This window comes from Ovis aries, chromosome 1 (genome assembly GCF_016772045.2).
Source record: "Ovis aries strain OAR_USU_Benz2616 breed Rambouillet chromosome 1, ARS-UI_Ramb_v3.0, whole genome shotgun sequence".
NCBI classification, from domain to species: domain Eukaryota; kingdom Metazoa; phylum Chordata; class Mammalia; order Artiodactyla; family Bovidae; genus Ovis; species Ovis aries.
This window is the reverse complement of record NC_056054.1, coordinates 91,288,482-91,305,935: the sequence shown is the minus strand read 5'-3', so window position 1 is coordinate 91,305,935 and position 17,454 is coordinate 91,288,482. Positions and strand designations below refer to the sequence as shown.

Below are 17,454 nucleotides of genomic sequence, written 5' to 3'. Positions count from 1 at the left end.
CTGGTCTCTCTCACTACTCTGGAATGCTTTCAGTCTCTTTAAGGCCCCTGCCCCCTCCTTTCCGCCTAGACTGATCAAACACAGATGGCCCTATTGCAGAGCAGCCAGAAGCTTTAACCACTTCCTGCCTAGGCTGCAGGCTCCCCAGGAGAGGAGAGGGGACTGGAAACCCTAGGGCAAAGGCCTTCTGGGCAGTCATCCAGGAAAAGGAGCTAGCAGGGGGAGGCAGAAACCTCAGAGAAAACTCAGCAAACTTATTTCTGCTTTAGAATGCTTCCGACGCTGACTTCAGAAACATTCTTCATTTACCCTTCCTTTCCCAGCAATAATAGCATGGATTGTTTTCTGCCTTTGGTGGAAGCTGGAAGCAGGGGAGATGAGGTCTGAGGGGAAGAGGTGGGAAAAAGGGCCATAGTGCTCAAGGCTGTAGAACCTTCCTCTACAGCTCACTGGCGCCACCTTGTGCTAAGCACCCGGTGTCATCTCAGAATTAACAGGAAAACCAAGGCTTAGACTTCACCTCCAGTGGAAAATTTTCCACAAGGCAAGCCAAGTAGACTGAATTTACAAGGGTTTTCATGATTAAAATGCACCTTTCCCCACGGACTATCCAATTACCTAAGGAGCCTCTCTTTGATATAGCCTAAGAAAGACAATGTAACTGAGATTATAACTAAAGAAACAAAAAAACCCAAAACAGGTCACTGAAAAATTAGTAAATTAATTCTTGATTATCTGGAAGACAGCCTGACAGCAGAGTCATTCTATATTCCCTTTTGCCTGAAAGCTCCTAGAATATTATCTTACCAAAACTACGGAGTGTTCAGTGAGTTCACAATAATTTTACACTCATTTAGGGGGAAAAATCTGAAAAATATATATTTGTAAATAAATGTACTCTGACTTCCCTAGTAATGGGAGAGAACAGACTATTGATAACTTCTCTTGGTTATGGCTCCAAAGGGCGTTTCTGTTTTCTCATTTCTGTATTCCAACTATGACTGCAGGGAGCCCCAAATGAATTAATGGCCACTGTTAAGATAGACTTGTCTTGAAACCCATATATCAAAAGAAGTCAAATGAACATAGCATGTATTCAGAGACCCACGGTGATGAATCTAGACAAATCAGGAGAAATTTTATTCATTTTAATCATGAGAAATCTGATCAGAAATTCTCCTCTAAAAAACAAAAACTAGTCTTCTAACAGTACAGCTTGAAAGGATGGGAAAATAGCATCATCTTGTGGTTATTCTTATTTTCATTTTGGTACTTTAAATGTTTGGTGGAACATGCTAGGAAGCAGTTTCATTAATGAGTGTCAGAAGTTTCTGCCTTTTCCAAAGGGCTAGATCCAGATGCTCTTAAGTTAGGGCCCTGGACACTCCATTCTGGGGAAGTGTCCCCTGTCAGGCCCTAGTCATTTCTGCTGTGGAGATTTGTATGAAGAAGGAACTTGTCTCTAACATTCTACCAGTCTGCAGATGCAACGTATTCAGCCACTCCAAAGATACCATTGTTGATCCTCTTTGCACCCTTGTAACACAAGTCAAAACCAGTCACATGAATCAGAAAATTTACCCATTTTATTGATGCATTGCAATTGCTCTACATTTTACCATATTATGTAGAAAATACTGAAAATACAAGCTACTTTGTAAAACCAAAGACAAACATTGAATCCAAAGATAAACTATGTTTTACACAATGGACCCTTTTCCCGTAGTTAGTATTAAATTTTAAATATCTATTTTTGTTAAAATGATTATTTTACATACTCCCTAAGTACATCTGCGTTACAAACATAGCTCAGTAATTCTCAGAAACTGTTTCTAGAGGCTTGTTGTAAAAGGAAGCGCACAACCAGAAAAGGGAGAAAGCAAAAAAAGTTTAAATCGCACACAATAACTAGCATATCAAATACATTTAATAAAGTTGGAATTCCATTGCAATTTCAAGGATTCAAAGCAGAAATACTAACGTTACATATAATGTACATAAAATGTACTGCTACATGTAGTGAGATTATTTTTCAAGCTGAATCAAAACCACACATTATATAAAGTTTAGCAACAAACAACCATGTAGACATGCTGCACCATCCATCAGTTTAAAACAAAATCGAAATAGGAAGCAGGCTTGGGTCATTCCTGTCACTGAGAGGCAATTCATTTCCTGTCCTAAAACAAACCATCCTAACCAGTGGGTTGCTGCGTAATAACGCTGAATAAAACACACATTACTGCACTTGCCTGGCTAAGGGCAGTCAAGCTAGCCCCTCCAGTGGAGGACGATGGGCGGCCAGAACTGTTTAAATGGTGTTCTCATTCCTGGGGCTGGGGTTTTAGCTGAGCACTGACCAACTCTGGAGTGATCAAGTGTCCTGATGAGCCTAGAGTGGCTGCACCTTCCCACTTTCTCTCTCACCCCTGAAGTGGGGAAGCTGGAAATACAAGTTCTGAGAGGACTTAAAGCCTTAAGCCTTAAGTCTGAGGTGAGGCCTCTGTGACCTGGGCCAGCTGCTCACTTTATTCAAGGGGCTTCCCCCATCCTGTCAGGGCTAGCAGTGTTAAGCCCCAGAGACAGATTCTAGGCCACATTGAGCACATACGCATTCAACAGACACAGATGCATTTTCATCTTGGTAAATCTGAAATGCCAATTTGCAAAATTAAAACTGAAGATCTCTAAAATTCTTAAAGCTACACACTGCTAGTAAGGTGACTATGATAACAATATAAGCTCTGAGTATTATTGTCTTCTCCCCATGAAGACTCCTATCTTAAGTGGTATCCACTTACCAGACTGAAGGTGGGGGGTGGGGGGGGGCGCAGGAGTAGAGTGTTTTGTGTTCCCCACCCCCACCCCCCGCATCTCATTTCTTACAAAAACAACAAAACTTATCCCTTGTAGAGGAAAGATAATGAACAAAAAAAGCTTCCACAGATCTGCCTTTGAGCAAGAAAATGAGAATGTGTTTGGCAAAAAGAGACACAAAGATCACCCACGCTGACACAGAAAACTGTATAATACTAGTGACAGAAACTGTACAAATTGCTTGGGTATCTTGACCAATACAGTGCTGAAAAAAGAACTCAATATAATGATGAAAAGAAAGCAGAAAAACATCAACATGTTCCTGGTAGGCTGTTCTGACTATCTGCCCCATCCTGAAAGCCCTTCCTCCTTCCAATGAAGAAATTCCAAATACCTTGACAGCTCCTCGGTGTTCAACCTGGTACAGAGCTTGCTGACCAGGTCCCATGAAATCTCCCATCTCCATCCTGCACCTCCTTGACACCATCTCTACAAAGAACCAGTCCTAGACGTATCCCTCAAATCTATAACCTTCAGTTCAGATGGAACACATCCACATCTTAGGGTTAACCTTCTTTCCCCAAATCTTTTACGGGCAGGAACTTTGCCATCCCCAGTACCCTCTTCTTGACCCAGATCCGTGCAGGAGCTGAGAGTACAAGGACAATTTCACAGTTTGAAGGGCCCCAAGAATACAGAAGTTGTTAAAAAGAAACCTCAGAAGCCCAATGACTCAACAGGCTTTGGTTCCTTCTTAATATTCTTCACCGGTTAAGAAACCTTTCTGTGAGTTCCTGGTCACCAGCGGCATCACAAAACTCCTCCTCACAGTATTGGGGACATGGTGGGCAATACAACAGGCTCTTTGGTATAAACACATCTGTTAGGCGTGTTTTTTTCAACAAGCAAATATTTTACTAGGAATGTTGACTATTCGCAGGAAGGACTGCCACATGGGAAAAGGAAAAAATCAATCATCTAAAAGTGATTGCACATATTTAAAAAAACAGGGCGGGGGGATGCATATTTAGTATTGACTTGACTCCTCTCATCTGCTTCCTAAATTCTCACAGAAGCAAGGTAGCAATGCACAGTGAGAGAGCCACATGGGGAAAATGCTTCTGTGAGAACACCGCTGAGAATCCAAAACAGAAAAGGGTAGAGGTGGTGAGTGAAAAAGAGAAGCTGCTGTTTTTATTTTCCAATGTCGGCAGGGAAACTGAGAACAATGCATATACACAACACAGCTACTAATCCTGTTCTGATAAATCCCAGTGAACAGCTTTGGGTCCACGGGGGCTTGCTGGTCCGTCCTAAGGCAAGCTCACTGTAAACTCTATGAACCACTACATTATCATATAAGGCACTACAATAAGGGAAGGAGGAGAAAGGGAAGGAAGAGACACACACTGAACAACTCCTCACCAGACACACCTGTGCAAAACAATTCCAAGGGTCTCCTCTCCTTGCAGGCAATGCCCCTGCTCACTCAGCACTACAGTAATATGCTCTATTATAATCGCAGTTAGTTCACATACATTCCAACAAGTATCAGTTCATTTTGGTTTAAATACAATGGAGACATCAATTTTATCTCCGGGGTAACACTGGAGGATCAGATACACACTAAATACACAATTCAAGTGTAATCACTACACATTTGATTACAAATAACATTTTGGGTTAGCAGGAAAAATTGCTTGTTATAGTCTTCTAATCAGTATGTACATATTTAATTATGCAAAATATTAAAACACCACCATTACAAAACTTCTAAAATATTTTTAAATTCAGTAATAAATTTTTAAAATATTTTTTGCAATTCCTACATGCACTTATTATATAAGTCTTAGTAAGAGAGCATTCAATTTGCTGCTGGCATACAAAGAAAGCTACTTTTAAATATAAAAGCTATACACAACGTTCTTATCTGATTTCAGATCCTTTAGCTTTCTCCCCAAATAAATCACATAGAACAAAGGGAGAGATGAGGCAAAGAGAGAAAGAGGTGTATTATTGAAAATTCATACTAATCTTCAGGCAAAGCTCATCAATGCTAGTATCGCATAATACAAAAAGAGCTTGCATATAATAAAACCACCACCACCATACAATAATAACCACCTTAATGGCTTTTCCAAGAATAAAATTGAAGCTGAATCAGAGAAAGACTTTTTTAAAATAATTTAAAAAGAATGCACAGGGTTTCATTTAAAAAGAACACCCAGTGCTTTCTTGGTAGGTATGGATTCCCTCACACTAAGTTACCAGCAAATGGTGAGCTGCCTTTTTTAACACTACTTTATAATAAACACAGGAGCAACTGAGAGAATCCCAATAGTAACACAGAGTAGTATGTAACCAGTTTTGCAAAAATAAAAATTTCCCACTAAATATAACATGACATGAAAACAAAACTAAAACACTGTAAGCTTAAATGTCCCATTAGCAAAGGTGAAAGTCTGAGAAATGCGAGACAGTAAAATACAGACTTGTGCAAGCTGCTCTTAAGAGAAGCAATTAAGTCTTGGTTTTTAAACAAGCAGAAAGTAATGGTTTTCCTTTCCTTACTTGTTACCAGATTTCAAGTCCTCCTATCAGCATGTTTCCTCTGACCAGGAATTACAATAAAATAAAGTTAAATAAAGAGATACTTCACTTGTTTTTAAAAGCATTTATAGAAATCAAGTCAGAGAGGGAAAATATTTTTCAAAGGTAACTTCAGAATGATCTCTCTTCCTTGGTAACTGCAGACGATGGGCATCTGAACTCTTCCAAATACCAAAAATGCTGTCACAAAAATAAAGAATTAAAAAACAGGGCAGACTTTGGGAGACTACAACAATGCAGTCAATACTGAGACAGGGTCCCCAGAGAAAAGCCTTCTGCTTCAGTGGGCCCCTGTGGAGCAAGTTGCTGGCTACGGAGTTTCAGGAGAGGGTAAGGGAGGGGCTCATGACAGCCCATTAAGAACTCTCACCCCTCCCCTCCCTTATGCTCACCAACTACAAGTAAGAATACTGGCTGATCTTGGTAGGACTCAGTGGGTATCCAGTGTAAATGGCTGAGCCTCGGGAAGACCCAATGTAAGACTGGGTGGCAAACTGGTGTTGGTACTGAGCAGGGGCCACGCTGGCAGAAGTGAGGAGACTGGGCCCAACACTGACAGGGACCTGGTGCACCAGAGTGCTCGGATGGGTGGCATAGGCTGCAGCGTGCCTTGAGGAGCCCTGCGGGGAGAAGAGATGAGCAATGGAGGTGGTGGAGCCCAATGCAGCCGCAGAGGTGGGGGCAGCATACGTATACAGATGAGGCTGGCTCGGCAGGTGAGCAGGGGCTGGGGCCAAGTGGGGGTGCCCCGTCGAGTGTAGTGGGCTGCCATGCTGGAAGGCGTAGGGGGCTTGGGAGAGCGGGGCCACAAATGCCTGCTGCCTGCGGGGGGCAGGGTTGCTGCTTCTCTCCTGCGAGGTTGGAGCTGATGATGACTGCTGGTTCTGGAAGGAGGAAGAAGGGAGTGAGGAATCTTGAGGTCACTAATGGCCAATTTTGAGAGTTGAGGTTCTAACGTAAACTGCTTCTGGGCTGCCAGAGCACAGAACTCCCAGACTGACAATGCTGTCAGAAGGCAGCCATCCATCCCTCTGCCTCCTGGCAGAACAGATCCTAACCCAGCCCAAACAGCAGCAGTTTGCTCTCCAGTATCACAGAGGAAAGGGGGAAATAAAGAGTTCACAGGGGTTACCCACTCCTACAAGCGAGTAACTGTCAACTCAACTCACCCTATTCTGGCGTCAGTGACCTTGAATCTTCCCTAACCTCTCTTCCTTGCCAATGTTTCTTTTGTTCTCCTCTAAGTTCTTCACATCCCTCTTGAACTGTGGTGCCTAAAACACATGCACTAACTCGAACGTACATCTGCACCTGCATGTGCTCTCTCTCACACATACACACGTGTGCACACAAACCCACAGTTACACACTCAGTTACACTTTCTTACTGCTAATAGCTTTCATACAAGCACCCGAATTTTAGCTGAGGAAAAAGTGAACACAAATAGAGTAGGGACCCTCCCCACCCATTAGAAGATCAGATGCGGGGAAAAGAGCCCCAAATCCCAGACTCGAGCAACAATTAAGACTAGAACCAGAAGATTAAGTGTATAGACAGCTTTTCACTGTCCCTTGCTTCAAGTAAACAGAATGAGGCTCAAGTGATTTATGACCCAGGAAATAAAAGGAGAGAATCTGGTCTCAGCGCTGGTGGTGGTGCAGAGCTAGGCATGGACTAAAGCATCCTTGGTGCTTTCTAAATTCCAGGCATTTCTCTAATTATCCAGGGCAGACTCGGAAGGCCTGATGGGAAACCTGGACCGTACACTCTGAACACACTCACAGAGGGAATAAAGAGACACGGCACATGCAGATGCGATGCGGGCCATGAACACCAAGCTGTCTAACACAAAAGGTGCTTCATTTGGCTTTATTCAGCAATCCAGCCAGAAGCGGGTTTCTCCAGAAAGCAACAATAGGGGGGGTCCCAAACAGAAAGCAGCAGCCCCTAGCGCTTACCTGGCTAAGGTTGAGTGGCTGCGCTGCGCTGGTCCCCCCGCGTTGAGCTCGGTACCCTGTGGGGGTGATACAGCATCCAGATGACTGCCCACTCACTGAAGCCACTGGCTTGGTCTTACTACTCAGGAGACCTAAAAAAAGGGTCAGTCAGGCCTTAGTTATGAGCAGACATGGGCTCAGTATCACTAAGCTAAACCTCACATGCCAGCACATTAATCTGTATGAGGTTTGCAAGAGTTAAGGTTTCATGTGTATCTTATTTCCTCAATTATATTTACACCAGAGGAACAAAAACTATGTTATCCCTTTTTGTCTTCCTATAGAGCTCCAAGAGGGTCCTTAGAAGGGTCACTTCAGTAAATGGTATCTGATCTCCAGTAACGTGTTAAGGTGCTATTAGAAATATAAACGCAAGTAAGAACAGACCCTGCTCCCAAGAAGCCTGGGGTTTTATGTATGAAGGAATTAAACAAGAACAGAAATGACAATGTGAAACTGAGTAAGATACTGGTAATACTTCAGAACATTAAGGTGTCAAAGGGGTTTAAAGGAAGACAAGATTGTATCTTGTTGGGCATTCACTGTCTTGAAATTCTAAGAAACTACAGCTGAATATAAGCATGATCAGTTTTCAAAATTTTGCTTCCTTCTGTGGTCTCATGAGGAAAACTGGAGCATATATTCAGCGACTGGTGGAGCATCCTATTTTCTTTGGACCCAGTACAGGACAGAGCTCCTAGTAATGCTGCTCAGGGATTCCCCAGTGGCTTAGTGGTAAAGAATACGCTTGCCAATGCAAGAGTCCTAGGTTCGATCCCTGGGTCGGAAAGACCCCTTGGAGGAGGAAATGGCAAGCCACTCCAGTATTCTTGCCTGGAGAATTCCATGGATAGAGGAGCCTGGTGGGCTATAGTCCATAGGGCTGCAGAGTCAGACATGACTGAAGCAACTTAGCACAGCTTGGCATCAGAAAGTTTTGCCCTATCTGCAGTGGACAGCTATTTCTGAGGAGAAGAACCACCCTCAAACCAGAACCCTGCTTATGTCTCTGGTAGTATTATAATTCACAGTAAAATACAAAGTTATAAAAGTATGGAAGGGATGGCTATATTGATGCCAAAAATTCATAAGCCTCTCTATAAAGAGTATAAAGTTGCCACTGAAAAAGAGCTGCCTAGACAAGGACTGTTTTCTGGGCCCCCTTGCTTCTAGGTGGGGCCATGTGATGAGTTTTCACTATTTCCGGGGCTAAAGAGGTTACAACTGTGTGTGCCTGCTCTATACTTCCTTCTTCTGTCCGACTGGATACTGAGGATCCCAAGGCTCTGACCCCTAACTTTCTGCAGGCCTACCAACCAGGAGCACTGGGAACTCATGCGAATAAGGAGAAAATTTCTATCATGTTAAGCCAGGAAAACTGGGGTTTGTTATTACAGTTTGCATTTCATTACCCAATAACTAAACCAGGAAGCCTAACCCCAGCATCTCACAGAACAAACAAAGATGGAGGTAATTCGGTTGATAATACAACCCATAAAAGCATCACTGCTATGCCACTGGGTAAGAAAAGATCTAAAGTACCTACTGCTTTCCAAAACAGCTTTTGTAATCATTTTTAATATTATCAGTATTCAATATTACCCTATTTCGGGACTGTCAAATTTGAATCACCTGTGGTAAAAAAACCCCACCAAAAACTGCCTGCTAATTCTCCATGCCACCCAACACATGTCTTATCTACCTTCTTCCATCAACAGTAAGTACATTCCTGAGACTACAAGCTCATTTTTATTAATCCAAGCAAAATGAACACAAGGAGATAAAAATTGATGGCAAAAAATAATTTCCCATTACAAGGAACTGATTCCTAAATTAGGTAACTTTTAGGAAAATCTATACCACAAGACTGTACCACTGGCACAAGTTGTAGTTGTTGTTTAGTTGTTCAGTCGTGTCCTATGGACTTCTGTCCCTGGGATTTCCCAGGCAGAATACTGGAGTGGGTTGCCATTTCCCTCTCCAGGGGATCTTCCGGACCCAGGGATCGAACAGGGATGTGTGTTCTAAGGATACACATGTTAAAGGAGAATTCAATTCCAGCTATGACAATACTCACCTGAGGCCTGGGTTGCTACAGTGCAGTCACCAAGCTGAGTTTTCAATGGAGGTACAATGATGGTGCGGGTGCCAGGACCCTCTCCCACGACTCTGCCAGGCCCCTCCGGAAGGGGCCCACTATTGCCCCGGAGAGCACTCAGGGTCTCAGTGGAATACGGGCTGCTCAAGGAAGAGTCAGAGTCTGGAGAATCATTGACAGTGACGTAACTGATGACATTAGACCTTGCCTTCAGGCCAGAGCTGAGGAGAAGAAAAATACATGAAAATTCAACCTTCTTATAGCAATGTTTCTTTGCTAGTCTCCAGTCCTCCCGTAACAGCAATGATGATAATCATTGTGATAGTAATAATTAACAGTAGTGGCAACAAATTTCTGAGTACTTTTTATGCGTCAAGCACTATTCTTACACTCGACATGTATCTCACTGAATCCTCACAACACTTCCAGGAAGCAGACACTTGATCCATGTTTTGCAGAGAAGGAAACTGAGGCAGAGGGAGATTAAGAAACTTGACTGTAGTCACACAAGTGGTACGTGGTGAAGACAGAATTCAGATTCAAGACAGAGTGACTCCAAAGTACACACTTTTAACAACTATTCTATGTTGCCTCTTAGCCATTCCTATTCACAGTAATTTCACCAGTATTCTTCAAACACCACTTTTTTTTCATATCACCCTGCTATAAGGCAATGGTACCCCACTCCAGTACTCCTGCCTGGAAAATCCATGGACAGAGGCACCTGGTAGGGTGCAGTCTATGGGGTCACTAAGAGTCGGACACGACTGAGCGATTTCACTTTCACCTTTTACTTTCATGTGCTGGAGAAGGAAATGGCAACCCACTCCAGTGTTCTTGCTTGGAGAATCCAAGGGACAGGGGAGCCTGGTGGGCTGCCCTCCATGAGGTCACACAGAGTTGGACATGACTGAAGTGACTTAGCAGCAGCAGCAGCAGCTAGACTATAAGCAGTTCCTTACTCTAACTAAACTTTTCACTATAGGTGTTTCCTAAAAAAGTTTCTTCACAAACTGATCCCTACCTTACTACTTTTACTTTTTCCTTAATTTTAAATAGGCTTTGCTCCAGTCAAAGCAATCCTGCCGGTTATATAATTTTTGTCATTATTATGTTCCTCAGTGGAAAATTTACTTTTTTCTTCTCCAAATCAGTTCAATGACCACTCTCAAAACTTAGTTATCACCTCTTCTATAAGCCAAACACCAAAAACCCACTGAAAAAGAACACAGAACAATCAAGGCAACTGACTATGCTCAGACCAAGAGGGGTGTGTATCACAGTCCTTAAATGTATCCACTCCCTTAGTTCACTGCTCAATTAAACTTGGATTAAGGTATTGGGATAAAAGGAAACAATCTGGTACTTAAACTCTTAAGCTGAATGATCATGTAGCAGTCGGGGGAAAGGCGGCAGCCCTACTTAAAGCTCTACCTCTTCCAAAGAGGTCTGTTTACATAAAGAATTACACGAATTTCAAATAATCTCATATCTTCCAACTTGTTCCAATCAACTGTTGTTTATATGCTTCTGTTACAGTATCTGTTTTCAGACTCTGAAGTTCCTTAAAACCACGGGATCATGTCTGTAGTATATAATGTGCATTCTAAGCCAGAGTAGCCTGAGCAACCATCAAATGTATCTGAACGAATGACTTCACTGATGAACGTAATATTAAAGAAAACCTGACAATGTTCAGTGATGGAAACTTCAGTGTTCTGGCTCACTCACGAAAGGCCATGCTTCCAAAATAGCCCTTTTCAGTCCTTCCTTTCACAGCCACTAGTCTGAAGCCAACAGACTAAGACCAAGAGCAGGAGCCACAGAGCCTGGGGAACTGTCACCTGTCTTACCTATTGGGTTTGTATTTGTTGTCCTCTTCCTCATCAGTGTCGCTGCGGATGGTGATGACACTCACAGCAGGGCTGGGAGTATCTGGAATGATGATTGGCTGATGCTGATCCTGAACAGGAACTAGGGAATTATAGGAAGATGTGGTACGGAGGGGGCTGCTCCCAACCAGAGAATAGACTTGAGATGGCAGAACATCCAGAGAGGACCTGCAACAAAAAGTCGTAAGAAAGATCATTCAGGCTTGGTCCCCCAAACTGTAATAGATAACTTTACCCCAGAACTCTGATTTCTTTTTACCAAATCATTAAGCCAATATATTTAACTATAAAAGTTCTAAACTAACTGCTCTAGCCAGAGTTTCCAGGGGCAAGAACACCAAAATCAGAATACAGATTTTCATTTTTGTATGCCTTTTCACCCTGTGGTTAAATTTCACTGTGTAAAGTGGGCAAAAAAATAAAACATCAGCCAAAATCAGGCTGGATTCAAAGTAGCAGCAGAAAGAAATGATTAGTGTAACCAGGACACCTCTGTTCTATGTGCATGCCCAAAGGTTAGCTCTTTCCCATTTGGCAGCTTCTTGCTGCTTCATACCAAAAGTGTCTATACTCCACACTCTAAATGCCAGGCAACATCTCTCTCAAACTGGCAGTTTAACTATCAGCCCTAACAGAGACTTACTTAGAAGAGACTGGAGCAGACTGCTTATTCTTCTTTGAAGGGAGGGAACTGGATTGTTGTTGTCTAACAACATGGGCAACGCCAACATTAAGGGGCTGAGCAGTGGCCAAAGTCACGTGGTTCGTCAGCAAGGATGGCTGCTGCATGATAGTGCTGTACTGGTTGCCATGAGAGTGGGCACTCCTGCAGCGACAGGAAGAGAAGCGTGAATGCCGCAAACACTCAGAAACCGGGCCAAACAGGTATAAAAAGCAATGAAAACAACCAAATAAACAGTCTTTATTTCAGGCTGGGCATCTGGATTATAAAGCTTTGGGGGTTTTCACTGTATGGTTTCTAATTGTATAAGACTTCCTTTAAATCTGAAGAAATCAATTCCTGAACTTAAAACCTACTGTTTCCCTGTATTCGAAGTTTTCTTATAACTCCATCTCCTAGCCTGATATGGATTCTTTTCTTCAAGGGTTTCACAGAGATAAATCTTTCCTTTATTTTCTTCCTGTCTCACCAAATCTTCAAGTGTCCCTTCCCTAAGGGATCTGCCCTTGTAAATCTCCCAGAAAGGAACACAGGGCACTTGCCTCCAGTCTGTGAGCTGCTGGCCGCTGCCCATGGCCTCTGGGATCACTGCAGTGGGCTGGACAGAGTTGTGTAGAGCTACCCCAGGCAACTGTTGCCAAGTGGAAGGCAGGAGAATTTGTTGGGTTCCTCCAGGCCAAGCCTGCTGTAAGGAAACACAAAAAGATCCAGACTTGACTCATTCTTGGCTTTTTCTTTTTTTTTAGATGAAAGAAAAATTCATATCTTATAAGAAGTTCCTTGTAGATTGTTAACTTGCAGAGATTAAAAAAGGAAGGTCAGAGGGGCTCAAGGTTACAAGTCTCATACACAGGGAAAAAGAATGCACTGCTTTCTCTTGGCCACCTCCATAACCTGACCACCAGGGTATTAAAGAAAGGCAGATCCCTGTGGTTAAGAGTTTCTACTGCACTGTAGAGTAAAGAGGTAAGCTCCTGTTAAATGCTAAAGTAATATTTTTGCAAAGGGTTTAAAACTGTCCCTAGAAAGAGTTAAGACAACTCCCTTGAGATTAAAAATAAGAATTTAAAAATGTGAGTGCCAATCAGATAAAAGACATCAGGTCAATTCGACCCATAAAACAAAGAGAAGAATTGTTCCTTTTTAAAACTGTAGTACTCGGAAAATGGAGCCAGATGTGGATGACCAAAGGCCAAAATCCTTTGGCAAACAAGCTTATGCCAGCAAGAGAAAACTAACATCATTTATAGTCAAGTGATAGAACTTTTTAAAGGCAATAAAAAATATTTAACAAACAGATGCAGTGTACCATATTTTGTATTTGGTAGTTTCCTAAAATATGTGTAATTTGTAAGAACATAACTCGACATAAAAACTAATCACTGAAACAAAATACATTATTTGTAGTTTTTAACAAGCCATGCCACTTGCAATAGATGTCAACAAATATGTTTTCTGTACTTCTTATGAAAATTGTGGCATTTCCTTAAAAAAAGGGAACAGATTTGAAAGTCTGCTTTTTAAACCTGAATTCTACAGTAGAGTCACCTACAATGCCTGAGTACATATTGTTCTGTTTCTTGAATTTCAAACTGCAAGGCCATCAACACACTGTTTTAAAAATATTTCTGCAAGTAACAGATCCACTTGTTACAAATACTGGTTCCAAACAAGAAGCCTTCAAAATCAGAGAAACTGCAAACATGTCTGCTACCATAAGCAGAATTCAAAACAAAACAAAACAGAAAATAAGAGAAGTATGTTAAGTTACACCATGCGTCTTTCCATAAGCCAACACCTGCACAAGACAAAGCATGTAGTTTAATACAGAGCAAGAAATAACATTTCAATGTGAGGCAGAAATCTGGCGTTCCAAGCGACGAACTGTTTTGACAGAGGAAGAGCAAAAATATGCAAAGCTTAGCAAATGACTAGTGCAAACTTAAGAGAAGCAGCAAAGGAGAAGTGTCAACTACCATTCCCAACCTCAAAACTAGAGGTGTGCAAGTTAAAACCAGTGGCTTGGATCACTCCAAGTTGGAAATTCATCTGACTCCCTTATACTCAGCATTTATGCTTATGATGGAATTATTTTGGCAGTGACAGACTTTTAAACTGGAAACTAAACAAACCCCAGCAACCAAAATATGTATTCTAAAAGTGTTTTTCACTCACATGAGTCCTTGAGAAACAACAAAAGAAATTTAAAGCCACTTTGAAAGATGGGGAAATATCAGGATTCAACAGTATCAAATAGGTTTTAAAATGCTTATCTGATTTTAATTTTTAAATAATTAAATGCTGGACGTCAAATAAATAATTCTAACTCCCCCCTAAAAACCAAAACACATCCAAAAATCACTGTTAGGGTTCCAAATGTTGAAATATACCTCAAAGTTCTATCTGAGATAGAACAATTTCTAAGACCCATACTACTACATTTGATGCTGTATTTAATAACTTTTCTCCATGACTTTTGATAACAAAGATATTATTCTTACATAAAGTTTTTCAATCATGTTTTCACCTTGGTATAAAGACCTATTTGTAAAATCATTTATTTCCCTATAAATGAGTTCACTTTTGGTTTCAACCAACAAATGAAATATGATCTAAAAAGGCTCTAAGGGGAACATGTTTAAATGGAAGATATAAGCTGCCACTGATCATGAGTGGCAAAGAGTCATCTTCATAGGTTCATGGAGGGAAAGTTAATACCAACTAATGAATAAATTATGAGAATTTTAAACATTTCTAATGCACAAAATGTTTAGAAGCTTGAAACAGTAGGTAAAGGAAGGAAGCTAACTTGCCAAAGAGTTCAAATTTTGGCCATCCAGGTACCTGTAGCAGAGCCAAACTAAAGGCCACCTCCTTCATTCTTAAGGTTCAGAAGGTAAAAGATAGGGCAGAGAACAGATAGCAGTGCTGAAGCTCTTCTGAGGCTACACCAAGAGCTTTCATCACACTAGGCTGGCAAAGAAGAACCAAAGGATATGACTCTTCCGGAGTCACACTGAACACCAGAGTCAAACAGTGAGCGCTTCAGCAAATGTCAGGGAGGAAAACATGAGACATTAAAGATGCAGCAAGAACACAGCCACAAGATGGCACATGCTTCCATGCCCTCTGCAAAGACTCAGTTAAAAACATGTTTTTGGAAAAATGAGAAAACCAGAAAAAAACAGAACAGAAACAAACAGGAAAAATTAAAAATAAGAAAGAAACCAAAGAAACTCCGTTAGTAACACAATCAAGTGAGGGGAATTACCAGTACAGCGGCAGTCTGTTCAACCAGCGCCGGCCGGCCGGCTGCGCAGCTCAGAGTAAAGGGCACCGCATACTGCGGTGTGATGGTGGCTACTTGAGGGTGGAGAGTTGCTACCATTAGTGGTGTACAGCTTCCCTGAAATGTAGATTAGGCAGGTGAGTGAAACAAACACCGAGGCAGGTTATCTGGATTCAGAAGGGTTTTCATCCCCCCCAAGTTATTACCAAAAATATGCAGTAGTTTCACATCATTTAAAATTCATGTACCAAACACAACTTTCCCCTCCAACTCCGCACAGCATTGGCCAACTAGGTCAAATGTGAATGGCCTAAAGCAAAAAAAAATATATAGGAATCCTTCTTGGACCAGATTCAGAGGATCAGGAAACTGAGTTACTAAAAAACTCAGTTAACAAAAGCATGTATTAAGATTTCTCCTCTTCCTGCTCACAATGAGGGTTTTGGATTTCAGGATTTGCTATATGTCGTGAACCACACACATTTACACACAGAATTTAAAATACAGTATCTGTTGTTTACAGGAATATTTCATGAGTTTCTTGATCACCTTAGTTGCATTTTGCATGGCAGGTATAAAGTTTTAAAACTTTCTACAGCCTACTTAAACACAAGGAATGAAGGGATGTATTACTTGAAGAGATATCCTGATATGATCAAACCTCTCAACTGTAATGAAATTCTCAAAGACTAAAGGGGACACTAAGAGAGCAAAAGGGAAACCTTTTATGTTTAGAATTCAAGTGTTAAAATTACATGTTGTACTTTAAGAGCATTAAATAAAAGATTACTTCATCCCACAAAATTAATTTACTCGGGATGATTTCTCAAAGTCTGGCTATTTAAATCTCCAAGTCTAAGGAAGACCATGGCAGAGCTGCAATAGCTTTAGGAATGAGTACATCATTCCATTATAGACGTTCCATTTTAAGTCCACTGAATATGACCAAGAAAGATCTTATGGTCAAAGCAAATTTCATTTTCTAGGACCAAATATCTGATTCTCAACAGTGCTTCAGGGAACTTCGGCACTACTGAGTGTCCAAGCTGCTCTCACTCTTACCTGGGTGAGAACCCCCGACTGGATCTGTAGTGGCTGAGCAGCTGGTGCCTGGGGGACAATTGGCACTGCATTATCCATCCTCACAGGGAATCCAGAGTGTTTTGTTGTTGCTTGTAGTCCAGCTGTAAAAAGCAACATCACAATTATATTGCTTTGCTAGGTCTGGGGGGTACTACCTGTTTGGGAGGTTTTTGGTTTTTAGCTTTTCAGTTCGAATAATCCACCACCCAGGTTTTCAGTCTAGACACTTCAAACAAAGGAGTTTCACCAAAGTCTGAGAAGTTAAGAAAAGGGAGACTTGATTCCCTTCAGGTTAGATCAACAGAAAGATGCTTGACAGGGGGAGGGCTAGTTTCAGGAAATTCTAAAATTTTTTTTTATCCAACAAAGCTTAAAACATTATACTCATTCCACTCCCATTAACAGTAGAGGCAAAAATAAACAACTTTGCTTAGTAAGTTACATTCACCTTTTAATTTACTAAAGACAGAAAAAAACTTAAGCATTAAAAAAAATATATTAAAAGCAAAGACTTCATAACTTTTAGTTAGATAAGGAACATTATAAAAAGCTCAATAATTTATTATCTCAGTCACCTTCTTGTTTAGAATATTTTAAGGGGATGTTTTTACCCAACTCCTCAAAAATATATAACCTAGGTCACAAATTAGCCTTAACTATTATGTGAACTGAAGGAATTATACCTAGGACAAAAGTATTTTAAAAGTAGACATTGTGGTTTACAGAAATATTTTTCAGTACTTATTTTAGAAATCTGCTCTCATCACTAATAGCTTTCTAAGAAGACTCTTTTGTTGCCTTTAAAACAATGACCGTATCTCATTACTGTTTTACTCATTATCCTCTGGGCACACATGCTGAAGAAATGTTTCCTACAAATAGGAGTATCTCATTCTAGGGAAGAAGGAGGCTCAAGATAGTTTCCCCTTTTGCTAACACTTGAGAAAAGAACCTTCAAAGCTTTCTTTTAAATCTATCCTGTCAAA

General features: G+C 41.2%; 1 protein-coding gene across 5 annotated transcripts in view; it reads right to left on the bottom strand.

The window, feature by feature from the left end:
- Nucleotides 1–1,568: 1,568 nt before the first annotated feature.
- Nucleotides 1,569–17,454, bottom strand: part of HIPK1 (homeodomain interacting protein kinase 1) — a 56,159-nt gene continuing 40,273 nt past the window's right edge. For 3 of the 5 annotated variants that reach the window (XM_042252858.1, XM_004002348.5, XM_042252866.1), the window contains 8 exons: nucleotides 16,448–16,569; nucleotides 15,368–15,502; nucleotides 12,639–12,781; nucleotides 12,058–12,240; nucleotides 11,376–11,582; nucleotides 9,502–9,743; nucleotides 7,386–7,516; nucleotides 1,569–6,311 (listed from right to left, as the gene is read on the bottom strand). In XM_042252858.1, the coding sequence (XP_042108792.1) occupies nucleotides 5,823–6,311; nucleotides 7,386–7,516; nucleotides 9,502–9,743; nucleotides 11,376–11,582; nucleotides 12,058–12,240; nucleotides 12,639–12,781; nucleotides 15,368–15,502; nucleotides 16,448–16,569 (1,652 nt within the window). In that variant the 3' untranslated portion in view covers nucleotides 1,569–5,822. Of the gene's footprint in view, nucleotides 6,312–6,596; nucleotides 6,702–7,385; nucleotides 7,517–9,501; nucleotides 9,744–11,375; nucleotides 11,583–12,057; nucleotides 12,241–12,638; nucleotides 12,782–15,367; nucleotides 15,503–16,447; nucleotides 16,570–17,454 lie in introns of all 5 variants that reach the window. The other 2 variants (XM_015092184.4, XM_015092182.3) reach the window with 2 other exon arrangements.